The sequence below is a fragment of the Alligator sinensis genome, unplaced genomic scaffold (genome assembly GCF_000455745.1).
Source record: "Alligator sinensis unplaced genomic scaffold, ASM45574v1 scaffold755_2, whole genome shotgun sequence".
NCBI lineage: Eukaryota > Metazoa > Chordata > Crocodylia > Alligatoridae > Alligator > Alligator sinensis.
Window position 1 is genome coordinate 3,759,951 of NW_005841883.1, and position 27,003 is coordinate 3,786,953.

General features: G+C 43.4%; 1 protein-coding gene and 1 long non-coding RNA gene across 8 annotated transcripts in view; one reads left to right on the forward strand and one right to left on the reverse strand.

The window, feature by feature from the left end:
• The window catches only part of AMPD3 (adenosine monophosphate deaminase 3), a 68,548-nt gene that overhangs the window by 9,759 nt on the left and 31,786 nt on the right, over window positions 1-27,003 (forward strand). For 5 of the 7 annotated variants that reach the window (XM_006017675.3, XM_025196718.1, XM_025196713.1 and 2 more), the window contains exons 5-10: window positions 1,603-1,822; window positions 4,112-4,241; window positions 22,020-22,214; window positions 22,490-22,621; window positions 24,486-24,649; window positions 25,758-25,884. In XM_006017675.3, coding sequence (XP_006017737.1) covers window positions 1,603-1,822; window positions 4,112-4,241; window positions 22,020-22,214; window positions 22,490-22,621; window positions 24,486-24,649; window positions 25,758-25,884 — 968 coding nt within the window. The remainder of the gene's footprint in view (window positions 1-1,602; window positions 1,823-4,111; window positions 4,242-22,019; window positions 22,215-22,489; window positions 22,622-24,485; window positions 24,650-25,757; window positions 25,885-27,003) is intronic. The other 2 variants (XM_025196714.1, XM_025196716.1) reach the window with 2 other exon arrangements.
• Window positions 9,075-27,003, reverse strand: part of LOC102375190 — a 38,927-nt gene continuing 20,998 nt past the window's right edge. The window contains exons 2-4 of the long non-coding RNA XR_323117.2: window positions 25,472-25,530; window positions 23,584-23,718; window positions 9,075-18,291 (exon numbers count right to left, since the gene is read on the reverse strand). This is a non-coding gene — a long non-coding RNA (uncharacterized LOC102375190). The remainder of the gene's footprint in view (window positions 18,292-23,583; window positions 23,719-25,471; window positions 25,531-27,003) is intronic.

The following is a 27,003-nucleotide window of genomic DNA, read 5'->3' on the forward strand; positions in this document are numbered from 1 at the left end:
GGCAGAAGTCAAGAATAAGCAAGATTGCAATCTGTTTTTTGCCAGTTACAACAACAAGATGCAGGAGAAGTTATTGCCCATCTAATTAACAAATGGTCATGTTTTGAGCTCTAGAAAGTGGATTGAGCTCTGATCCTCATCCAAATTATTTAAACTTAAGGAGCTGTAAAATGGGGCTAGAAGCACCACTAGAAAAGTCCCTTCCACTACATCCCTAATACTTCCTAATTTTTTAATTCTGAAGAAAATAGGGCAGGCAACAGATCAGGGATTACTACTTATCCAACGTAACTTCAAGGAATGATAATATACTTGGTTCTTTTTTTACTAATATTTTACTATATAAAGTGCTGATTTTACTGGTTTTGAAATATCATTTATAAAACCACCACAGCAAGTCAGAAAGTGAAAGGGGAATAATGGCCAGGGAGATGGAGCAAGTATCTTATTAGGCAGAGATCTCAGTAGTACTTTTAGGCAAGGTCTTGTCTGAACTGGTTGCAGAAACTTTAATGTGCCTACTGCACTATGATCATAGTGATACATGGAATAGTTACATAGTGGATCAGTGAACCCTTAAACTATGATACTAGAGTAAATGATAGAAACTGTAGTAACTTAAAAAATGCCACCTGGACCGTGACTATAGATCTTTTGTAGCCAGCACCAGCATGGATAGTGAACGGGGAGTTTTGGCTCTCCGGTTAAGGCATGTGATGTGTGGACTTGTGTTTGCTGTGCCCAGGTTGCAGAAAAGAGTGGAGGTATTTGGTTTTTCCCATGCTTCTAGGCTTTTCTGGTTGCCATATGAAGCCCAGAAAGATTTTTTCCCCTTCCTGTTGCTATAGATATCAGGAGTATTTATTTTAATCTTCCTCAGAAGCACTGGGTATTAGCTGCAGCCAAGGATGGGGACTTTGACTGGAATCTGCTGATGTTCCTGCTGGAACCTAAAAAAACCCAGAGGTTCCTGGTTAGAGGGTTTTACTCCTCTGCTCAAGGTCAGACCAATGGCCACATTTGGGATCAGGAAGGGATTTTACCCAACAGTCAGAATGGCAGGGACTGTGGGAGGTTTTGCCTTCCTCTTTAGCTGGGTGGGGGGGGAATGTTCTTTTGCTGTGAGTCTCTTGAGTGTATTAACAAACTACTTCTGTCCTTGTAATGATAAGACATTGATAGTGCCCTCTTCTTCATACTTCCCCTGTAGCAGGTTAGGGTGTTCTTAGTGTTTGGGATCAAGGTGTCTCATTCAACAATGTGGTTAATGTAGTTTTAAGAACAGGTTAGATTGGCAGTGCCCAATTGGTCCAGCCCTGTGGGCCCAAAGTGGTATACAGGGCTGGTCCACTGGCTGTATCTTGGCCACCCCTGGATTAGACAAACACATATCTAGGATAGTTTGGATAGGGATGATACTGCCTTGAGCAGGGGGTTGTACTAGATGACCTCCTAAGGTCCTTTTCAGCCCTACTTTTCTATGATTGTGTGGCTTTAATAGATATATTAGCTGTTAGAATTTAATGTCCCTGCTGTAATTATTTTTTGAATAGGTTACCTTTTTCTTAAGATACCTGTTGTGCCATCAACCTTGCTTCACAGATTTCCATCCTCCCCCAAAAGAACTAGAAGATCCTTATAACCTTGATGATGCTCCAGACAACTTGGATTATGTTGTCAAGATGAAAGGAGGCATTCCATTTGTTTATGACAACAAAGAAATGATGGGACTGAACGAGCCTCAGAGCTTGCCGTATCCTGACCTGGAGACCTACACGCTTGACCTCAGCCATGTTCTTGCTCTCATTGCAGATGGTCCAACGTACGTTTCCCAATATGCTTTTCCTCTCTCCTCCCCCAACAAGATTCGAGCCTAATCTGACCCAAACCTTTTGAGGTGTGGGAATTAAAACTTGAGTATCATCATGACTGTCCAACTAGCATTAGCTTTTTCTTTCAATTAATGAACCAAGGTTGTGTGCTTTTTTTTTTTTAAATTAACTATTACACTTACCAGTCTTTAGTCAGGAAGCAGGGTAGCATTATAGGATGATAGACTCAAAATGTCTCAGCCCCAAATAAAGAGGAGATCTCCATCCAGTGCAACTCTAAGAAGTCCTAGTCAGGGACTCTGGAACAAAGGAACCATTTGGGTTATCCTCTCAAATGCTTTGCCTCTCTTACAGCCATCACATTCTCTAGATCAGGGCTGTCCAGCTTTGGAGTTGCTGGGGGCTGCACCTGCATGGGCTAGACATTGCACAGGCCCCATGCTACACTGACACCAGTGGCACCCTGCTGAGCCATGGATGCTCCCCATGCTGAGCAGGGTCTCCTGGCCTGCTAAGCTATGGGCTCCTTGAGTCATGTGTGATGCTCTGGCCTGTACCCAGGTGGGGCCAGCAAGTGGCAGCTGGAGGAAGGGGAGCCCAGAGATCTGGGGGTGGTGGGGGACAGGGGTAACAGCAGCTGGAGTGGTTGGAGGGAGTGGTGAATGGACTGGAGTATAGGGGCTGCATATTAGCCCCTTGTGGCCTATGAGACTTGAGTTGGACAACCTGGTCCTAGAAGGAAGGTTACATCACTCATAAATTAAGATGCAAATCATAGACAAACAAAACTCTTGTGGTAGAGGTCATAACTTTTATTAGACCAACTAAATAGTATCAAAAAATGTTCTCTCTTTGCAAGTTTTTGGGCCCAAACACCCTTCCTCAGGCAAAGGAGAATTCAAAGATTGTAAAAGTTCTCCCAGATAGAAATGAGACTTCATCTTGCACAGGGGAGTTGAAAGATGGTAGAGATCCCCTGGGTATAACAGTCCATTTAAAAAAAGGTTGCTCTGTGAGTATGCAAAGGAGGCACAAACAATAGGCAGAAGCAGGCTTGTTAATTGATGGTGTCTGATTGCAGGCAGGATGTTGAATTTTGCTTCTGTCTTGTTCAGCTGTGAAGTTAAATCTGCCTATTGTTTGTGCCTCGTAGTTTCATAGTTGTAGGGTTGGAAGGGACTTTGACGGATCATCAAGTCCGACCCCCTGTATGCCTCCTTTGCATAGTCACAGAGCAACCTTTTTTTAAATGGACTGTTATACCCAGTCTGTTTAACTCCATAGTGTCTGGGAACAATGCACCATATGGCCAAACCAGCAGGAGTTCCACACTGCAGGGGCACCAGTAAGGGCCATTGATTCCTACCTTCATCTTCCCAGTTGAAAGCTCTCCTGGCACCATGTGGGCAGGTGGCCCAACTACTGCTGCACTGCTCAGGTGGATGGGTGGCCTCCTCTCACCTCCTTGGTTGTTGACTCCCCCATTACACTGCATTGTGAGCTCCCCAAGCACTGCAGCTGCACTGAGCCATGGTGTCCTGTTCTGCCTTGTCACCTGGGCAGAGGCAAGAAACAAAAGCCAGAGGATGGGGGAGCCTGGAGACTCCAGCTGCAGCAGCAGCCAGAGCATTGAGGGGAACAGCAGTCAGGGGAAGCCTGGGGACCATACAGCTCATAAGCCACCAGTTAGACAGCCATGGGAGAGACAAACATCCCAAACTACTTGTTGAGGTGCATATAAATTCCTATTTACTCAGTGGAAAAATGGTATGCCTACTTATAATTAGGCTCTTCCAGTCTGATTCCTACCCTTTGTCAACAGAGACCAACTAAAGTAAACTCTTTTCGTTAACCTTGTCTAATGAATTTTCTACATCACACTGTTTCCCTGTTCCCAGCCACTGCCTTCCTGCCATTTACTACTTTTGCTAAACCACAGCTCATTGAGCATTGTTTTTTAATACTTAATCGATGTAGCCTGTTGAAATCTTGCCTATACTCTTTTGAGTGTCCCCAGCTTCTGAAGGGTAGTATATTTCATCAGATTTGTTCTGTTTAATCTGAATATAAGCTTTCCCAAAGATCTGCAAGCTTTGAAAGTGATAGGTTTAGACCATGTTGAAGTTTCTTAACATTTAATATTTATAAAAAAAAAAAAAAAATAGGAAAGAAGATATGGGTAATCTCATTTCTGTTTTTACTAGGCAAACAACTTATTCTGTATGTTTTAATTCTTTTTAATTTAATTTAATTACAGAATAATCTTTTTTTCCCCGCAGAAAAACATATTGCCATCGAAGGCTGAATTTTTTAGAATCTAAATTCAGTTTACACGAGATGTTAAATGACATGTCTGAATTCAAAGAACTGAAGAGTAATCCCCATCGGGACTTTTATAATGTGAGAAAGGTAAGTATGAAAGTGTTTATTGGGACAATCTATTTTTGGGATAGAGTTTTCCACTCCAGTTCGTAGCATTAACAAATCCTCTGAATTATAGATGTGACACATTCCAGATATGGATTGCAGGCTGTCTTCTTGGGGTGTGTCTACAAATGGCCATTCATGAAAGTTAATCTAAATTAATGAAAGGCATGATTTTTAAACTGAATTAAACTCCCATGTAGATGGTCTTATTCAGAGAGGACGTAACTTTAATCTGATAGTTTTGGTTATTTTGGAAATGAAGTTACTAAATCAAATAACGGCTTTTTAAAGTTCTGTTAGACTCCACACAGCAAGTTTGACACAGCCTAATTACATCACTTTAACAGTTAATTCAGATTCACTTTTGTGGAAGACCACATTTCAGCAGAGCTCATTTTTGGTTATAAATTTAAGCTGGTATTGAAAAGCTATATGTAATAAATAATTTCCCTCTAGGCCCTCCTCTATGGCCTCTATATTGCTCTTTGTGTTTAGAAATAGGGCAGCGGCTGCTTGGATGCATCTCCAGTGCATGAGTGGGATAGGGCTTTGTCTTCCCTTGCAGCCGGCGGTGTAGGCATGTGTTTGGGTCCTGGCAAGGCAAAACAGTCTGTCCTACACCTCAGAATTGTGAGGATAATACAGCCTCAGTAGGGCTACTGTGAATTAAACCAGTCACTGGGTTGGAGCAGAAACCTTTATATCTTCTCTAATTTCTGCTGGGAGCCAACATAAAACTCGCTAAGATCCAGAAGGCATAATGGTTCTGAAGCCATCTGTTTCCTTTTGTTGTGACTGCCTTCTGAGAGGAAGCAGTGAAGAATCAGGTCCTATAACGTTCTCATTAAAAATACTGTGGGAACATTAATAAGACAAAGTATAATGTCTCTACTTCTTTAATAAGTAAATTGAAGGACAAAAATCCATTTGTGCTGTGTATTGCAACTTTGTGGAATTAGGTGCCCTAGATATATGCCTTTGTCTCAGGCTTCCGGTTTGTAATATGGGAAAGATAACATGTATTTCCTGCCATTCTGTTTCACAGAGATAATGAATGTGTGCCTTGTTCTGTGAACATACCAGGTGCTACTAAGTAATAGTAACAGCAAAGGCCCCTTTATATCAAGGGCTTCAGTGAAGTATAGTAGAAGTAGTAGGGGACGATGCACTATTGCATGCACTATCCTTTGAATAAAACTTTAAGCTGTAGATCTTCCCTCCACATTATTGCTTTCTGTTTAGATGTCGAATCACAGTTGAAATTATGTTTTGTTCAGCAGCATTTTATGGCAGGAAAATTTGTTATTTAAAGCAAGGTGGCAAGAAATCACAACCAGTTTTCTAGTTTTCAGTCCTGTAAATTTGAGCACACTTTGAAATAAAAAAGTAGATTCCTTTCTGGCTTGCATGTCCTCACAATTTAACAGAGATTCAGCAAACCAGTTCTGCCCACAATAGCATGGAATCCAGCTGAGTCTCCCAGAGCTGGGATCCATAGCATCAGAAATAAGTACTTTACTTAGTAAACATATTTTTGTTGCTGAAGTCAATAGGTATGAATGAATATGCAGGGAATGCAGACCTGACTCAAAAAGTTATCAGAAATACAGTTCTCAACATTACAGGTCCAAGCTCAGTAGAATTAAAAGAAAAAACTGCCATTAGATTAGGTCTTTAAAATGCAGTCCCTGATGGTTCTGAATCATGAACTGATTTCATTCACAATTTGATTGTTAGATCAATGGTGTTTAGAAAGGGGGTGGAAAGAGTCTATCCTAACCTTGATGATTGATGTCATATATCTTGACTTCAAAAAAGCCTTCGATCTGGTGTCCCATGATCGCCTCTTGGAGAAACTGGCCAATTGTCGCCTTGGGTCCCCCACGATCCACTGGCTGGAAAATTGGCTCCGGGGTCGGACCCAGAGGGTAGTAATCGATGGAAGTCACTCATCGTGGTGTCCTGTGACCAGTGGGGTCCCCCAAGGCTCTGTCCTTGGACCCATACTGTTCAACATCTTCATTAATGATATGGACACTAGAGTCAGAAGCGGACTGGCCAAGTTTGCCAATGACACCAAACTTTGGGGCAAAGCATCCACACCAGAAGACAGGCAGGTTATCCAGGCTGACCTGGACAGGCTCAGCAAGTGGGCGGACAAGAATCTGATGGTGTTCAACGCCGATAAATGCAAGGTTCTCCACCTTGGGAAAAAAAACCCGCAGCATCCTTATAGGCTCAGCAGTGCTATGTTGGCTAGCACTATGGAAGAAAGAGACTTGGGGGTCATCATTGACCACAAGATGAACATGAGCCTGCAATGCGATGCGGCGGCTAGTAAAGCGACCAAAACGCTGGCTTGCATCCATAGATGCTTCTCAAGCAAATCCCGGGACATCATTCTCCCCCTGTACTCGGCCTTAGTGAGGCTGCAGCTGCAGTACTGTGTCCAGTTTTGGGCTCCACAATTCAAAAAGGATGTGGAGAAGCTTGAGAGAGTCCAGAGAAGAGCCACACGCATGATCAGAGGTCAGGGAAGCAGACCCTACGATGACAGGCTGAGAGCCCTGGGGCTCTTTAGCCTGAAAAAGCGCAGGCTCAGGGGTGATCTGATGGCCACCTACAAGTTTATCAGGGGTGACCACCAGCATCTGGGGGAACGTTTGTTCACCAGAGCGCCCCAAGGGATGACGAGGTCAAATGGTCACAAACTACTTCAAGATCGTTTCAGGCTGGACATAAGGAAGAACTTCTTTACTGTCCGAGCCACCGGCGGTGGGTCAAGTGCCTTCATTGAACACCTTCAAGATGAAACTGGATGCTTATCTTGCTTGGGTTCTATGACCCCCGCTGACTTCCTGCCCTTTGGGCGGGGGGCTGGACTCGATGATCTTCCGAGGTCCCTTCCAGCCCTGATGTCTATGAAATCTATGAAACCTCCCTGATTGAAAGTAAAAACGTAATATAGACTCTGTCAGGTCAGCTTTAAATTAGCTATATTTGACACAAGTTGCAATCTAACCATGGCAGCCCAGAACTTGGCATTGACTAAAACTTGTCTCAGATCCTGGATAAACATTTGAGCAGTCAGGATTCTTTGAGCTCCAAGCTGGTATAGGTAGGGAGGCCACTATCAGTGCTGAAAATGGCTATTTTAAAGCTAGTGCAGATATGCCTAAAAATGTACTGCAGTTAGCTGCATCCTGTCTAGATTGCTGAAATGATTGCTAAAAAAGAAGTCAAATCCAACCTTTGCTTTTAGCTTGAGAATTTAGAAGAGCAAAATTCCAGAGAAGCAATGTTATGCCTTTCGTAGTTATTATTTAATCTTAAAAAAAACCTCAGCTCTGGTTGGAAGGAAGCACACTGATGGCAAAGGCTAGAAATAGTTCTTAAATGTTGCAAATATGTTAGGTCAGATCTTTATCTGCAGTTGTGAAAAGAGGAACTGTTCTTTCCTACTTACAGGAAAGACTACAAATTCAGAAAAATACTGAAAATGTTTCTTGTGTTTAATAAAACAAGTAAAACATTCAAAACCATGACTTATACTTCATTAAAAAAATATTTTAAACTATGGCCAAAGACTTCTTAAATTTCAGCCTTGTCTTCACTGAGGTATGACATGGTCAAGTATTGCCCCAGTTCAGAAATATTTTTTCCTGCTCTAGGGAATCAGGCCATTCAAATGATTGAGTCCAGAGTCTGGCCATCAGATCAACTGCATGAACTTTGCTGCTAGTGCAGATGAACTCTTTGCTACCTTCAGATACCCATAATCCTTGGCTAGGCAAGAGCAGACACAGCTCCTGCAATTTAATTTGGCTGGAGCCAGCTACTGTGCCAGTGGAGAATCTGGTAAACTCCTCTACACTCTGCTGGTGGCACACTTCCCCATTCCTCTCTGAACTTCAGATATGCAAATAGGCTAGGGAGTAGAGCCAGCTGTAGTGACTTGTAGGGCTGTGCGAAGCTTCGAGTGCTGATTGGATTCGGAGGAGATTCGGCCTGATGCAGCGGCCAAATATCCAAATCCAAATCAAATCAGGAGACCAAGTAAAAGGTCTGAATCGATTCAAAGCTCTCCAAATCGATTCAGAAAACACTCGCAGAGCTTTAGCGATTCGGGCTGTCCCTGCTGGCTGCAACAGGCAGCTGGACCTGGACTCCATGCTGGTAAGTAAGGGAGAGGGGACCATGGGGGGACAGCTGGCAGGCCCCATCCCCTGCCCCCCACCCAGTCTCACAGCCCCATCATGGCTGCTCTGCCTGGCTCCAGCTCCCAGCTCTTTAAGAAAAAGCCTGCATTCACTGGCTGCTGCCAGGCAGAGGGGCAATCCCCACTGCCTCCCACTGCCCCATGCCACGTGGGGAGCTCTGCCACGAGCCCCCTGACCCCCGCACGCTCTCCCAGCCCCCCTCCCCTATCCCAGCTCCCAGCCCTTTAAAAAACCAAAACCCTCCCTGACTCACCGGCTGTTGCAGCGGCCTCAGGGCTTCTGGGGGCTTGTAGCAGAACCCCCCATGCAGTGCGGGGCAGTAGGGAGAAGCAGCTAGTGAATCAAGGCTTTTTTATTTTTATTTTAAAGGGCCAGGAGGTGGGGTTGGCAGGGCAGCCATGGGGGGAAGCTAGGAGGCTCATAGCCACCCATGCAGTGGGGCAGCAGGTATCGCCCCCCCTGGGCAGCAGCCAGTGAATACAGGCTTTTTTTTTTTTTTTTTTTTTTTTTAAGAGAGCTGGAAGAACAGGTGGGGCAGCCATTGAGAGTGGGCAGGTGATGGGGCCAATTCAGAGATTGGGCTGCAGCCAAATCTCTGAATTGGATTTGGCTGAATCACTTTGGGACAGTGATTTGAATCACTGAATTGAATCACTGGCTCCTGAATCTGCCGAATCCGAAGCAAATACTAGGCACTTCGCACAGGCCTAGACTTGTAGCATCTCTGGAGAGAATTTCCTGGGAAAAAAATCTTAGTTTTTCCATTTAGGGCAGATTTCTAGCTGCTTTGCTCAGACTCAGCAATGCCAGAACTAGAATAGGGCAGAGGACTGGGCCTTATGTCCCAGATGTGTAGTCACACATCTTAATAACTTCAGCCAGAGTTCAACGTAAGAGCTAGAGTGTTTCATCTAATGGATTAAATAGAATTGTGGGAAATACCTAGGTGCAGAATTTGGCCTTAAAATATAAAAAGAAGACCACTTGAAGTGTAGCCAGTGGATATATACTTAAACTGAAAGACAATAAGCAGACTTTGATTGTCATGCCAGTTGCTGGTCCTCTCTGACTTTCTATATGTAGTGATATCTATACACTGCTCAAGTTTGGGTTAAGTCAGTTAAGTCACTAGGTTAATAACAGTTTGATTTTAGAATTTCTTTCCATTGCCTTTGTAACAAGGTGGGCTGGCCCTTTAAGTGGGAGCAAAAAGCCATGTTGTAACAGTCGAACTGCAGGAAATTAACTACTTTGAGTACTTCACTGGCAGTTAAAACCCCAGAGGGGAGAACAGGGAGAGTTGAGCTAGGGGGAAGAAGTGGTCTGTGGGCAGAAGGCTGACTGGAACATAGATAAGCTTGATACTAGGAAGGGGCCAGAGCAAAAGGGCCTCTCAGGGCCCAGAGAAGGGCTACAAGTTTCAGTTGGTTTGAGTAAGACTTGCTTACTCAGCCAGTTCCTTGAATGTAGCTCCAGCAGACTTTGCCCCCAAGGCAAAGTCAGACTGAAAGTCAGCACGCTCACCAACCCATCTTAAAAGTAACTAGCTGAGGAGCACCCCCCCCCAGCAAGGCCAGCCTGGAAGACAATAGGCTCACTGACTTGCTTACACCCCCTTTCCTGGCCCTTGAAGACAACAACCATGGCTCCCTCTGGCAACTGAATTTGTCCTTCCCTGCAGACTTTGACCTCCCAAGCCTACTGCCTCCTTTTCAGCTGCCACATTTTTGATGACCGATAGATTTGGGAGCTTGCCTTTGGAGACTCAAAGAAAGCCTTGGGGTGCTTTCTTCGTGTTTGGCCTCAGTCACTTGTTTTTCCCAATATGTTTTTCAAGCCCCGGGCTAAACCACCTGGTGCCTCAGTAGCACTACCCTGTGCTTAGACCAGCTGCCTCTCAGGGTACCCATCCCTTTGTGTAGCTATCTGGGTCTTCACCCCTAATCATAGACTGCAGCTTCCCCCATAGCCACACCTATACCTTACAGGTTTTACTCTACCTTTATGTAGAAGGCCCTTTTGGCCCCATCTTCACATATACTCATTCAGCCCACCAGGCCCCTGTCCCCAGCAGGATAGCTGCCTCTGTTAGCCCTCCAGCCTTGGTCTCATCTTGGTTTCAGCCCCCCCACTCAACCTTGTTTCTGACTGTAGCTGTCACAGCCTTAACCTCCCGATTCTGGCCTCAGCCTACTTTGTGCTTCTGCATGGGGCAGAGCTCAAAATGTAGAGTGCCACAGGTACCCTGTAGTGTGGCCTGCAATCCACCCTTGATAGTCATTTCCAAGCCACCAGTTAAACCAGAAAAAGTTCCAAACCAAAGTAGTCTCTAACCATATACTGTATCAATAATGTTTCAACCAGGGTGCTTCAGCACCCTGCAGTGCCTGGAGATCCTTTCAAGGGTGCCATAGAACGTTAGTTAGCATTGTTAAGTGTACAAACACAGTTCAGAAGATAAACAGATTTCACATAAGTTGTAGAGTTAAAAACATTCTGACCTGTTTTGATCTTTGGAACAGAAGAATTATTCTATTCTTTTATCATAGTAAAAGGTGAAAAAGAAGAGTTAGCATTGTCTAAACAGTGCCTCAAGTCCTAACAAGCATTGTCTAAACTCTACAGAGGTTGAGAGCCACTGCTCTATACTACCACAGGAACCTTATCCTAATCAGCTGGCTCCCTTCCAGGTATTTCTTTAGGTCTGCAGCTTCCATGCTGCAGTAGGTAATGCTAACAAGACCTCCTTCCTTTTCAGGATCTAGACTAGAGTGACTGTTCTGGAGCTCAGCTTATATTTCCCTGGGCTCCATCTGTTTTGGTCATGTGCTTTTCTGACCAGCCACAGGTGTGTCCCCTCAGCTCTCTGCACATTTCCCTGCAATTTGCTCAGCTGAGCCACAGTCATTGTTCTCCTCCCTGCCTTGTGCTTTGCCTTTTTGCCTACTGTGATGCACTTGAAACCCTGTAGCCACTATCTTGGCCTTCCCTTGGCTGCTACTCTCATGTACCTGGCCCTAGCTCAGCTGTACACAGCAAATTGCAGCCTCAGCCTGCTGTTCTTTCCTTCTTAGAAAGGAGTCTTAAAGTAACAGGGTCTCTTGACTTCTGTTACTCTGCCATGTAACAGGGCCCATTTCAGCAACAGTTCCCTTATATACAGGTTTTCAGAAAAAGTATCCAATAGTCTGGGGACAAACTATAGCTTAGAAGAGGGGCTGGAAGCTTTTTCATGCTGTGGGTTGGAACGACCTGGTTTCTGCCTGGTGTGGGTGGGGTGGCTTCCACAGCATGTCAGCAGCAAAGGGGGTTTGCTTGTGCCCATGCCAGGGCTAGGCAGCTGGTAGATGCATTGGCACCACTTCTCCTAGCCTCCTGTTCCCGAGTTTCTGCCTGAGCACAGCTTCCAGCTGATGGGGAGCTGCATTGGAGCTGGAGAGCTAGATGCTGCATCTGCACTGCTGCTTTTTCCTCTCTTCCCTCCACTCACAGCTGCAATGTGTGTGTAGCTGGAAGCTGCCCAGCCCCAGTTCAGTTCCTCACCAGCTGGAAGCTGAGCCTGTGGTGCAGCCGGGATGCAGGGGGTGGGGAGAAGTGGCAGTGATGTGATTGCTGCTTCCAGCTGCTCAGACCCAGTGCAGCTCTTTGATGCCCAGCTTCAGCAGAAGTGAGGGCAGAAACAAAGCCTTCCTTCCGGCTTTGTGGGCCAGTCCCAGCAGCTCTGAGAGCCACATCCCACCCATGGCTCTGAGTTGTTGACCACTGTCTTAGAATAAACTGATGTTACTATTTGGTGGGAACAGGCCATTTCATCAACAGTTTTCTCTGGAAGTCCAATTCTAGTTCTTATCTCCTGCAGATAACACCCCCCTACGTCACTTTATAGGACTGACAGAGGGAGAAGAAACTGAACAACCCTGATAAGGCCCTAATAACATTTCTCCTTTTTTATAGATATTTTAATACATTGTTCATGTTGCTGCTAGTAAAGTGGCACTCTTAGGTCCAAATGTTACTAGGGGTTAGCAAAACTTACAGACAAAGAAAGCACATTAATTTGGGGCTGATACTTCATGAGGCAGGAAAGTGTGTTTGTAACTGTACTTACCATTTGGTGCAGTTGGGAGCACTTCAGATATAAATAAGCTGCTTTGTGAGTATGTTTGAGCAAGGGCCAGTCAGTAAACATGGTTTAGCAGTATGATGTGACCAGAGACTGGAATGAACTCTATCACAGAAGGAAAGCCCCTTAGCCATCCCTTGAATACAAGGGTTGCTGGTTGGGATGTTATGTTTATTTTGTATTTTTAGACAGCATATTCTTGCAGATTGGCTTATTTACTGCAAAATATTGAGAAATGTTATGGATTGTACTATGCAATCAAGTACGAGTTTTCAGTATCAAGTATTTTTTTTTTTCAAGCAATCCAGTATTAGTTAGAAACCAGAGGCCTGTTAAGTGCAAAAGCCTCTATTTACTGAGGTATCTGAGCACATTACAATGATTAAGTCATTTTATCTTTACAAACCCCTTGATAGGTAAGAAAGTACTACCTAAGAACAAGGGAAATTAAGTATCTTTTCCAATGTCATGTAGAAGGTCTGTGAAAAAAAACAGGAATTGAACTCTGGTCCCTTGAGTCTCAGTCCAGTGCATTATCCACTAGATATCTTCAGAATATCACCTGTCCATGGTACTAACAGATTTATTTATGAAGGTATTTGTATGCAAACTGTCAATCTATTATTGTAATTGTGGTATACAAGGAGCATATTTGGCAAACGTTTTCTTTTAAAGACTTGTATTTTGGATTGTTCATTGTGCTTACTATGGTGATACATTTAGTAGCACAAGAGAAGCACTGACCCTGGCCATTGACAAGTATTTATTATTAGCCAAGGTATTTGGTTAACAATGCTGCTGTGGTTTAAACAATGGGCTTCCATCATCCTCTTTTTTGAGGATGTATAATCCTGACATAAATAAATGTCATGGGATAAGTGTACATAAATATTTTTCCTTAATATCATATTATGTTTAAAGCCACACACACATGCACACACAGCATTTGTGGGTTCTTTGCTAGTTCTGTAGCAATCCAAAGGGTGTGCACATCTGTCTGACTGACTTTTGTAGCACTACAAAGGAGTTTGTAATGCTGTAAATGTAACTTCCATCCATGGCCTTAGTCTAACACTGGGCAGATCAGGGTCAGGGAATGAAACCAGTTCCAGGGTGCTCATTCTGCTCCCAGTTGCAGCCCTGTGAAACTCAAAAGAAGATAAAAATCTGCCCAAAATGTTTAATAAGCCATTTAAATATTACAAACAATAATAAACCCCTTCTGCTAGTTGCTACTGGCAGCAAAAAGGGTGGAGCTTAATTTGGCTCAGGCTTCTTCTGTAAAACAAACAAAACTGTTTTAGGCATCTCCCCAGAACTTTATTCCTGTTTCTGGCTCCAGCAAATTAAAAACCAGCCTCACAATTGGTGAATCAGGATGCAGAGCTAGAAAGCCATCCTCCATTCTCATGCAAGTCAATGGGAATGGTGGCTGCTAAGCACCTTTCAGAACCCTACTGCTGCTTTTATTGAAATCAGTGGGAAATGTTTCATTGGCTTCAATGGAAGCAGTATGAGTACCTTAACTAGTAAGGGTAGAAGTGTTTACAAGGTAGCATGTATGTACCCAGAAAATCAAGTAGTTCACAGCTGAGGATATCACTGACTTAAGTACAGAAACACATAGATTGTCACTGAGTAGGCTGCCCAAAACATTTGTGTTACTATATTTATCGTTAACTCTTCTAAATGTAGAGCAAGTACATAATTCAGTGACAGTGTATTATACATGATACGTGCAGTTAAGACTGTATGAAATGCCACCTGATAAATCCTCTTTTTCTTATTGACCAGAAGATGTTGAAAGAACAGATCCAAGTTGAACTGTATGAAGGAAAAAATTATTATGAAAAGTTGTCTCCTTCATTATAAACATTTTAATAATTCAGGAGTGGGATGGTAGAGTGGAAATCAGTGCGAGATGGAAAGCTAATGAGGCAGAGGTAGAGTGTGAAGAGTGGAGCTGAAGAAGATGCTTTGCTGAACCCTGATTGAGTGTATGATGGAAAGAGAGCAATGGCAGGTGGAGTGGAGGCTGTAGATAGGGGAAGATAGGTGCTAGAAGAATAGGAGGATCTGGTTAGTAGGGGTGTAGAGATTTATACAACTGCCTCTGTCCTGGCTGATGGGAGGAACTAGCACTTAATTCAGTATGTCAGCTGGCAGCAAGTGACCAAAGTGTTTAGAAGTATGAGAAGATATGGTAGCATGGCACTTAGGTAGAATATCTTTCCTAATGTCATGCACTATAAGTTCAAGAATATTAGCCCTGTGACTGTAAGAACAGCAGAGTAGTAGGAGTGCTGCAATCCTTAATCAGAAAAGTTGCCCACCATCCAGAAACTTTAGGGGTTAATGGAAACATGTGTGTTGTCAGTGGATACAAAATTAAGTTCATGTGAGGTGTGTTGCAAGAAAAGCTTCCATGCCGCATTTGAGGTTTTCGTTTACTTGAGATGGCTAAAAAGACTAAGGGCAAAATGTTCTTTCTTGTGGAACACTCAGTCAGGAATCTCAGCCTAAGGATGCAGGGCTGAGCTTTTTCTTTGCCAGCCCTACTGCAGAGGCAAAAGGTATAGATCAGGAGTAAGCAACTCCCCACGTGGGTACCAGAGCATGGCACGTGAAGGCCTTTTGCTTGGCATGTGTGCCTTGAGGCAGATGGTGGGGAAGGGGCCAGGGCTGCACTACCACAACAAGGATCAGGCCTCTTGGGGCTTTTCTGCCATCTGTCCCTGGCACACCAACATTTTACAAATTGAGATCAAGGGTGTTTTTGGCACCCTGTCCAAAAACATTGCTAACCCCGATAAAGATAAAAAAGGAACATGAGAGAGAGTCTGGAAACTTGTACAGGAATTTACAAGAAATAGACCAATAAAGGGCCAAAATATAAGGGAGTGTTTAAAAAAAAATTACAGGAAGTAAAAGCAAGCCTGGTGTTCAATTCCTCACTCTTGCCATATTTGATTAATGGAGACTGTATAATACTTTTGCGCCAGGCACTCGTTATAGCTACCGGGAGAACCTGTTGCACATTTTGAACTTTGTATCAAGAGCAACTAAAAAATTACAAAAAGTTGCCCAGTTCTGCAAGTTGTTGTAAATACAACTAGACCATTATTTGAGTGATCAGGAGTTTTTGAGTACATAATGCCTTTCATAATGAAAAATAAGGTGCATACAACTACATATTGGTCCTCTTCCCCTGCCCTGCCCTGCCCTGCCCTGCCTGGCCTGTGTTGGCTAATTTTCTGTCCCAGGCAGGAGTGGTGCCCAGCACAGCCCAGTCCTGCCCAGCCTGCCCCCTGCTTCCAACCACTATTCAGGAGGAGCCGGGCCGGGCACCTGCAGGGTGGGCTCCTGCTCCAGTCTACCCACCTTGCCCTTATACAGCAGCAGTGCCTGTAGCAGTGCCACTGACTTGGAGGTGGGAAGGGGATGCCAAAATACAAGTTAGCTGAGGGCACTGTTTTCCCTCAGGCCTGCTCTGGAAGGAATAGTTTCATATAGACAGAAGAGCGCGTTGAAAGAGATGCAATTACCAATCTATCACTTAATCTTTGCCAGAAAGTAAACACATTCAAAGTTATTTCAGAAAGGTGTGTTTGTTTTGGCTTGACAAGGAGGGAGTGGTTGTTTGCAAGGCTTGTGAATTATCAAGATTTACTCTCATCTGGTTCTACAGCATTTTGGAAACTGCTGAGCCATGCTTCTACTGAGATCTTCTGAAGCCTGGATTTTATGTCCAGTCATCTTTTCCAGGAAGTTAGGTTACAGGCTGTGCCTATTAATTGTCTCTGAGGCTTTCAGTAAATTGGTCACCTCAGGTACTTTCTAGTATCTCATTGGTCAAGGCACTGTTGACAGTGAACATGATGCCTGTTTCCAGGACAGAAAGCTCTTAGCACTCTGAGCATATGTAAGATACACTAGAGCACTTGAATGCCCATGAAAATACTCTGAAGAGTTTGATGTGAGCATCCAGGCTATTTTTACTGCTTTAAATACACTGGTGTTTACTGTGTTATTAATCTTATGTTACAGATCTTTCTGTGTGTTCCCTATCTTGACATAGGAACACTTTTCTTGCTTTTAATTCTGCTGTAAGATCCCATCAATTCAATTAGCCATTTGAAGTAATCAGTTAACCATCTGTCTAGTGATTAGTCCTGGACACTTAGGGTCAATTTGTAAACATGTTCTTTAGTTGCTCTATTAATATTTCCTGACATATCTATTTGCATGTGAAAGAACTCTCAGGTGCATACACAGATCACAGGCTGCATGTACAATTACAACATCTGCATTCTGATTGCCTAAGTGTAGGTCAGACTGTGGCCTGTATAGCAGGGTTGTATTGCAAAAGGAGCCCTAGAGGAAACTTAGGTTCACAGATTCATAGACTCTGGCCAGAAGGGACCCTTAGACAATCCAGTCTGACCTCCAACATATGCAGGTTGTAGAATTTTTCCCAGAAACTGGATTAAATCTTATATTTTAGAAGGAGAACTAATCTTGTTTTAAAAATTCCAGAATATCTTCTAGATCATTTGTGAAAATGCTGAATAATGTTGGACCTGGAACTGATCCTTGAGGAACCCAACTACCAACAGTTCTGTTTACAGATCTCTCCCCATTACAACTGTATTTTGAGATTTGTCAGTGAGACAGTTCTTAATCTGCAGGGGTTGATGATGTTTTCTGGCAGGGGACTAGAATGACCCAGCTTGGGTCTGAGGTGGGCGAACACTAGGACTTGACACATTCCATCCTTTCCTTTTGCCTCCTGACTGTGGCACAGCATAGGGAAACCTCTCTCTTAGCTGAAGCCCTGGGTACCCTGCTGCAGTATGGTGTAGTGTAGGCAACCCCTGTTGCTGAATGCCACTGGGGCCATGACTATGCAGGGTGGATCCAAACGCTCTGGAGGCTGCATTCTTTCTGCAGGCTATAGGTTGTTCCCTGGTCTGGTGTGTACCCTGTTAATTATCCTAAATGCTTGTTTGACAACACCTTCTAAGGAACCACGTTGTCTGGAATCAGCTGTATTTTTGCTTCCGATTCTTTATTGGAGGAGTCCCAAATTAATCATTCCATTATTTTTTCTGCGATTGAAGTTAGGATAACTAATAACAGTCCATTAGTTCCAGTTGATTCAGCCAGTATTTTTTGCACAGGTTCAAAGTAAGAACACTCTAGAGCAGCAACTCTGCTAGTTTGATCATCTAGTACCACTCCACTGACACATTCAGTAGGAAAAGAAATCCCCCTCTAAACATATTTTAGGTATTTAGATCTCATGGAGTCACTAATATTGCATATTCTGTCAAAGAAGACTGTACGCATTAGCTACACAGAGATGCAAAGGTAAGAGGGGAGTTGGGGAACACTCCTGGTACTCTGTTCTCTGGTGCTCACCTAGATTAGGACAATTCCCCTAAGTGTAGGGGGAGCAGGTTAAGGAATGAACTGAAAATGCAGTCCTTCGTTGTTTCTTTGACCTGGGTCCTATTACAGGTTTCATAAAAAACTCTTATAGAAGGTACAGCAGAAGTGTGATCTTCTGGACAGAAGAAAATCTGACCCACATAGACTTGTGGTGGTGCTTGGGTTCTTCAGAGTTGGACTGCCAGAAAGCTCAGGAATTCAGAATGCCCTTTTGCATCTGGGTGTGTTCCATTTCCACCTGATTTATTTGTTAGCATGGAACAAAAAAAAATCATAAATTGCATCAACATAGAGTGGGAGTCACACCCATTTATCACAGTGATTCATATTGTTCATGCATACTCATTTCTCCTGTTTTTGAATGTGCTGTCATTTTATGTGGAGTTTATGATGGAAAATAAAGTAGATGGCCTTCCAGTAGTTTTACTTGTACACTGATCTAAATACTGTGTTATTTTCTTTCTGCACACCATCAGCACCGATAGATTATTTTTACAGGTTGCTTATGGCCACAATTGTAGCACTCAAGGCCTGGGAAGAGGTGAGGAGCACCCTCATTTCCATTTCACTCCTGTTAGAGCAGTGAGTACCAAGCATCCCCGAAAAGTAGCCTTCTTGGGTACGTCCAAATGAGTGCACATGTGCGTTACCCAAGGACAAATAGCAGTGGCACATAGTTGTGCTGCTGCTACTTGTCCCCAGGGAACACCCCTGCACTCATGTCCTGGCACCCAGCAAATTACCCCAGGTGGGGTAGGGGGAGGCTGGGCACCTGGCACCTGAGCTGGCCCCATTAGCCTTACCTGGGAGCCTAGGGGCCTCCCTGGGCTGTGGCGATGGCAATCTAGGTGTGTGGAGCCTGGCTGGCAGCTGGAGTGTGGCTCTGGCTGGCCAGACTCCAGTTTTGGGTGGCGCACACTGCCACCATGCGCATCACCCCATTTTTTTCAATACCAGATTAGATACGCTGCGTGCATTTTACAATGCCTCAAAAGCCTTTGAGGCACCACAAAACATATGTTTTCACTCATCTGGATGTGCCCCTTTGGTACGTCCCCATGAGCATGCACATGTGGTTTGCAGAACCTCAAAGCTGTTTGAGGCACCACAAACTGCACGTGACGCACATGCACCTGTGCACCATGCTGGTAATTTGCAATACGGCAGTTATCTTGATGTAAAAAAAAAAAAGCTGCGAAAAACAGCACGGCGCACATGGCAGCAGGGAAAATGGAACCTGGCCAGCCAGAGACATGCTGTGGCTGGCGGGCCGGGGCCCGGGGGGGGGGGGGGGGGCCGGAAGGCCCCCAGGTAAGGCTGCTGGGGCCAGCATAGCTGCTGACCCCAGCCTCCCTTACCCCACCTGGGTCCCTTTGCCACGTGCGTGCAGGGTCATATGGGCACAAAGAGCAGCACAAATATGTGCTGCTTCTATTTGTTCCATGGGAAACGCGTGCCCCTTCACGTGTGTTCATGGGGACATGCCCCTTGAGTGCAGCAGTTTTTACTTATAGAAACAAAGACATTCTGACACAGAATTGGAGTGATGGCATCAACCAGGATGGGGCAGTCATTGAAGCAAGCTCCCTCCCTCTCAGTGGGTTCTGTGTCTCAGTTTTAGTGCATGAGGAGATATTAAAGAAGCTCTGAGCTTTTTTGCTTTACCTAGATCACTTTATTAGGATGAAACTTGGAAAATAGCAAATAGTTCTGAATAAGAGCTGAAGTTCACGTGTTCTGGTTCTTATAACCTCAGCTGTTTTGTATCTCCCATCAAAACTATGGACACGTGATACCAAACAGCAGAGGAGTCCAAGTCCTTTCAAAGGTAAAGATAATCCTGAACTATGCTGTTCACCACAATCTGTAGCCAAAGGCATTGGTGATTTCACGAGTGGGATAATATACATTTGTGTAGATAAACTACAAAATGGTCATTATTAAATTAATTTTTTTCTGAGCAATATCAATTAAGTTTCAGATCCTCCATTGCACAGAAGGGCCTTGGCAACAGTGGACCTATGTAGTTCTACATAGTAGGGGTTGGAAGAAAATCCCTTTCAAGTGCAGCATGTAGGAGAGTTTGGAATGATGTTATTTAAGAAAGGGAAAAAGGCAGATCCAGGGAACTACAGATCAGTCAGCCTCATCTCAGTCCCTGAGAAAATTGCAGAGCAGATCCTCAAGGAATCCATTTCTAAGCACTTGGAGGAGGAGAAGATGATTAGGAAGTCAGCATGGATTCACCAAGGGCCTTCTATGATGACATGACTGGCTTTGTGGACATGGGGAGACGAGTGGATGTGGTATACCTTTATTTTAGCAAGGTTTTATATATGGTCTCCCATGGAATTCTCACAGGCATGCTAAGGAAGTACAGGCTGGATGAATGGATTGTAAGGTGGATAGAAAACTGGCTGGAGCATTGGGCTCAGAGGATAGTAATCAATGGCTTGATGTCTAGTTGGCAGCCAGTATCAAGCGGCATGCCCCAACGGTCAGTCCTGGGAATTGGTTTTGTTCAATGTTTTCATCAATGACCTGGAAGATGGCATAGAGTGCACCCTCAGCAAGTTAGCAGATGATACCAAGCTGTGGGGAGTAGTAGATATACTGGAGGGTAGGGCTAGGATTCAGTGTGACCTAGACAAATTGGAGGATTGGGCCAAAAGGAATCTCATGAGGTTCAACAAGGACAAGTGCAAAGTCCTGTGCTTAGGACGGGACAATCCCATGCACCAGTACAGGTTGAGTGCTGACTAGCAGGGCAGCAGCTCTGGAGAGAAGGACCTGGAGGCTACAGTGGACAATAAGCTGAATATGAGCCAGCAGTATGTCCTTGTTGCAAAGAAGGCTAATGGCATACTGGGCTGTATTGGTAGGTATGTTGACAACAGGTCAAGGGAAGTGTTTATTTCCCTCTAAACAGCACTGGTGAGGCCACATCTGGAGTACTGTGTTCAGTTTTGAGCCCCCTACTACAGAAAGCATGTGGACAGATTGGAGAGAGTTCAGCAGAGGGCAACAAAAATGGTTTGGGGGCTGGGGCACATGACTTATGAGAAGTGGCTGAGGGAACTGGGCTTATTTAGTCTAATGAAGAGAAGACTGACAGGGGATTTGATAGCAGCCTTCAACTACCTGAAGGGGGATTCGAAAGAGGATGGAGGTGGACTGTTCTCAGGGGTGGCAGATGACAGAACAAGGAGCAACAGTCTCAAGTTGCAGCAAGGGAAGTTTAGGTTAGGTATTAGGAAGAATTTTCTCACTAGGAGGGTAGTAAAGCACTGGAACAGGTTACCCAGCAAGGCTGTAGAATCTCTATCCTCGGAGGTTTTTAAGACCCAGCCAAGGAGGTTAGATTAGATGACCTCCTGAGGTACCTTCCAACAGTAATTTTCTTTGATTCTATGATGCAAGAAAGAAAGGGAGAGGACAAAGGAGAGTAAATTCAACTACAGTGATCCAGCAGCTATTGTGCACTGCTGTAGTGATGATGGCTGTAAACCTGCGGCTGTAAGGAGGGGCTGTGAAACAGCTGTGCAGCCTGAGGAGAAGGATCCTATGCTGCCCTGCCCTGGCTATTTCTACAGATACACAGCTACTGTAATTCAGGCTCTCCATTTTAAGGGCAGGATGATATCTCAAGTGTTCCTTATTACTTCTCTTTAGTTTCCTATAAGTGGCACTTACAGCAGTCTAACCTGTAGAAAAATACTCTCTTTAAAATTTAACTGTTCTCTCAGAATGACATCCATTTAGTTTTAATTTAATGTAACACTTTCCCCCTGCCAAAGAAATCCCCAAGTACTTGAAGAGTCAGAGACCTTTGGGAAGACTTTAACACCAAGCCCCCTGACTCCTGAAAAATAGTATTTTTGTAAAGCTTCTGTAATTTTCTCCATAGTAGAGGTCCTATGTTAAAAAAGAACATACTAAGCAATAATGATCTGGTTTTGATTTCAGGTGGATACTCATATCCATGCTGCTGCCTGCATGAATCAGAAACATTTGCTGAGGTTTATTAAGCATACTTACCAAACAGAATCAAACAGGATTGTTGCAGAGAAAAAAGGCAAGAAACTGACATTAAAGCAGGTGTTTGAAAGCCTTCACATGGACCCTTATGACCTCACAGTAGATTCGTTAGATGTCCATGCAGTAAGTAAAATGGAGAAAAAGTAGCATTCTCTTAATTGTAATCATTTGGGGTGAGGAAGTGGAAATTTTTGTATGGTCTTTGTTGAATGAACTGTCCTTTAAATGAGCTCTTAAATAATGTTTATTAATATTTTCTAAAATATTTGCTTGCTGTAAAGGCTTTATTCTTTCCTAGGAATAAAGTGTAATTAGAAAGTAATTTGATTTATAAGTTTACTGGGTAATTCTTAGCACTGCTTTGTGATTATCAAGTTGAAGAGGGTCTCTTTCTGCAGGGTCGCCAAACATTTCACCGTTTTGATAAATTTAATTCCAAATACAATCCAGTTGGTGCCAGTGAGCTAAGGGACTTGTATTTGAAAACTGAGAACTACATTGGTGGTGAATACTTTGCTCGTATGGTCAAGGTAAATAATATTTGTCCTTCCCCACCTGTTGATGCACAGTGTTCTGTTAAAACATGTAAATATATATTTGCAGTATATGAAGTGATTCAGTGATTTCTCAAACATTTCAGGCCGCTTTACCAGTTTAGCAGGTAGAGAGTTCTTCTGAGCAAGGCTCCGTCTGCTGTTTCCTGTTACAGCTTTTCCCTGTGCATGCTTTTATGTGGCTTGGACTGTTTCAGATTCATGGAGTGAAGCCAGTGGTAGTATGTCAGAGGTCAGTAGGCAGGTGCATCATGTAGGTAGGGTTGGATGACTCTCCAGCGTTAGTCACTAAAGAATTTTATATATATATGTAGTTACAGTTTCCTCTTACTACGAAGTAGTGTGGAGTAGTGGGATCCTACCTGTATGTATAAACCTGTACCAGTGTGTAACAGGCCACAGCTGCCCAGCCAATTTTGCTTGTTGGCGACCTCTGATAAGAACTTTTGGCCCCACCTCCAGACTTGCCCACCACGACTTGATGTTAAAAAGGTAGAATTCTTTCACTGGAGCCCTCCCATCCTGCCGGGCTGGTAGTGCTGGCTAACTTTGTCCACTCTAACACGTGTGGCCACACCTGCCGTACCAGCACGACATCACCACCTTTATGACAAGTCCATCATTTGCCTACCCTCTCCCCTTTGTGTGATAAACAAAGGGATGACCCAGTCTCCTTGGCAGATGGACACTATCCTGAGTGAGGACAGTGGGGTCTATTGGGAGCTCCTCCACCCCTACACTCCCTCCACAAACCTCTAAGTCTTTAAATCAGTCACAGGGCCCTGGTTTAGGCTGTGTGTGCTTCAAAATGCACCCAGTCCCTTGGATCAGATCAGACTGCTTTCCTGAGGAATAAATCCTGGTCTTTCCACTTGGGATCCCTAAGAGTCCATTTTAAATAAACAAACAAAAATTGGGGCAGAATTGCTGCCTCTTACCAATTTCTGGTACTTGGTCTTCAGCTTCTCATCCAGGGGCCCTCACCCTCCGTCTTGTCGCATTCTTATAGCTGCCTCCACGGTGCTCCAGTTGGTCAGGGCCAGGTACTTCCGGTGTGGCCATCTCCCAGTCTCCTACAGGTGAATACAGACCTTCAAACTGAGGAAAACCCATAGTGGTACCAGAACTCTTGGGCTTCCCCAGTGTCCTGCACAGGGCTTCCCCAGTGACGTCTGCTGGACTCCTCCCCTGCTCTCCAGCACAGCCAGCAATGACGGCTTGGGCTGTGCTTTGTTGGAGCTTGGAGAAATAGCAGCAGCCCCTGCTCTTGCTTCAGAGGGGATGGGGGGCAGACAAGGACCCACTCTATGACAGCTTGGGCAGTGAACCTGCAAGGCTGGTAGGTTCTGGGACCCCCTCTGGTAAAGGCAAGGGTGCAAGCAACTAATAACATAGGTTTTTTTGTTAGAGGAAATTGTTTCTAATGATTCTGGTCCTGATTCTTCATTGTTCTGTATATTGCGTAGTTATTTTCAACAGTATACAGAGAAACTAAAATTACCTATTTTGATTTAGTAGCAGTTGCATGCACTTTATATTGGCATAAACAATTACACAAGGTTCAGGACAAAGAAGAATCAAACCCTGTAAATCCAAGTGGTATAAATCCATGCTATGAAAGCCATTAAAGAGTGTTCTTTCTAGCATGCTAAGTATGATGGTTTATCAACTAACAATGACTAGCAAGTCCCTTTAGTTTACTAGTAGGCATGCACAGTTTGGCTGTGCCACATTATAAAGTCTGAGAGAGAAAAAAAAAGATGGAAAGAAATATCACTAATTGTACAATTTGTTGTGTCCTTGCCAAAGTAAATGTGTTTAATGATTTATTTTTCAATAGGAAGTAGCCGGTGAACTAGAAGACAGTAAATATCAGTACACGGAACCTCGGTTATCCATTTATGGACGGTCTCCAGTTGAATGGCAGAACTTAGCGAAGTGGTTCATTAAACACAAGGTTTATTCACCTCACATGCGCTGGATAATTCAGATTCCCAGAATTTAGTAAGTAACTGGGTCTATTGGTAAGAAATTAGTAACAAAATGAAATCTTGCTAAGCGACCCATTTTCCTTTTCGCTGTCCCTTTAGCTGCTTTATGTAATTTTTTTATATAAAACAGGCTCTAGGAAATTTTTTATGGCTAATTCTGTGGCTGCATTATTACTTCAGGCTTCCTTAGTAACATTTTGGGAATAAAATGTGTTCATTAAACCATTCAAAATTAATGACTTCTTCCAGAATTATGGGCAGCTAACACAAATGACAAACCATCGGTAAAATGTTTGAAATGCCATTCATCATAACCAGGTAAAAAAGCCACTCTTCATTCCTTTGAGTGATGAAATGATGTTAGTTTCTCATTATAGAAATGCTGCATAAGGAGGAGAGAACACTTTCCAAACTTCTACTGTCAGGGTTTTCTGCCTGATTAGTGAATGACAGTTTCAACCAAAACAACTGTAAATTGCAAAATTAAATCAATACAAGTTTTCATTCAATCGCCAACTGTCCTTAGGGACTTAGGTTGTGATATTAAACACTGTGTACTGTAACTAACACTATCTAGCCACAGATATTTGTCAAAATAAATAGTGGCTGAACTTGCATGTTTTGAATTTTGAAACTGGAAAATAATTTTGAGAAGAATTCCTATGACAGTACAGAATATTGAGACACATTGCTCATTAGGGGAAGCTTCTCTCTTAGTTCCCATCTAGCATTTTCAAATGGGGCACAGTTATTTCATTCAGTTGTACAAACTGGGTCTTTCAAAAAAGGACCTGCAGTTGTATGAACTAAAAAATAAAGCTTTCATTTGGCTTACCTGTAATCTTGGAGAAGTGAATCATTCCCAATTGCTTGCCAGTTTGAATGTCTTGATTGCTTTAAGGAAATTGATCGTTATTCTCAGGACTTATACATGACAATTAGTATTGCAAATATAGAACAAAAAGAAAGTCGCAGCATTTAAGCTTAATTTTAGAGTGTAAACCATGTAATAGAGCTTTCAGATTTTCAAACAAACAAAACTCAAACCTAATGATGTCAGGAATAAATAAATTGGCCAGCTAAATGAAAAGTAGTTATAGTGATGTATTTGTTTCTTTCAGTGATATATTTAGGTCAAAGAATCTGCTGCCTACTTTTGGGAAGATGTTAGAAAACATTTTCTTACCCCTGTTTGAGGCAACCATCAATCCCAAAGACCACAAAGAGCTGCACCTCTTCCTCAAATATGTAAGTCTGTATTATGGGATTGTTCCTCTTTACCTCAGATATGCCCGTTCTCCACCATTAGGATTTTAGTTTATATGAGCAAGGAGGTAAAGGCTGTAGACTTAGTTAAGCACCCGCCCATAGAAATGGCTGTTGGGATGCTTTTTAACACATTATATACCTTAGTAAAGAGATGTGCACCTATCTTTCCTATTGAAATGAGTAGCGACTCTGTAGAGGGCAAGTAGTTATGCTGGTTTGGACCAGAAAAGCATCTTGTACTGATCCACTGCCAAATAAAGAAAGGGAGAAAAGTTTTCTTTAAAATCTTCATAAACATTACAAGACTTTTAACAGTGTTTTCCCCCACCTCACAGTGAGTTCTTAATTAGTTGTTGTCATATTGGGAAAGAAGCACTCTTATCAGTAGTTCAGCTCTAACAAATATGTAAACTTACACAGCTATATTGGGTGACCAAAAATGTGAATAATTTTTATTATGGGATTATTTATTTTTAAGGTAGTTTATATTATAACAGTTGTAACAATCAGGTTAATATTCTGTGTTTGTATTACGCATCCCAGTTATATTTGTGTTTCCTCTAATGCCAGCTTGAAAAATTTACAAAGTTCTGCAGTTTCTGCTCGGAGCCTCATAGATCCCTAACACCTATTCATTTCAAGGGAATTTAGGCATTTATATACTTTTGAGGATCTGGAGTAGTACATCTTGATGTGCTTCAATATGTGATGAATACATGATTCAGAGTTACAAAACCATACGAGGACACAACCCTCTTCTAGTCAGCCCCTCTATCATTGTAGGATCTAGGAACATACATTAATCCTCTGTAATTGTTCATGTAGCCTTCAGAAATTTGTTTTGGAATTATATTAGCTTGAGGAGTCCTACAGAAATATAAACGTACATTTTAGATTAGGAGTGTCAAAGATATGGCCTGTGGGCCACATCTGGCCCACCAGAGCCCCATCATCTGGTCCCCAGTGCTGGCCCTGGGTCTTGAGTTGACCCACATGGCACTCACTGGATTGGCCTTGCACCCACTCTAGGACCCACATTGCATATAAACACCCATGTGGGGCCAGTCCGGGACCCTGCCACATGCCATATCCAGTGCC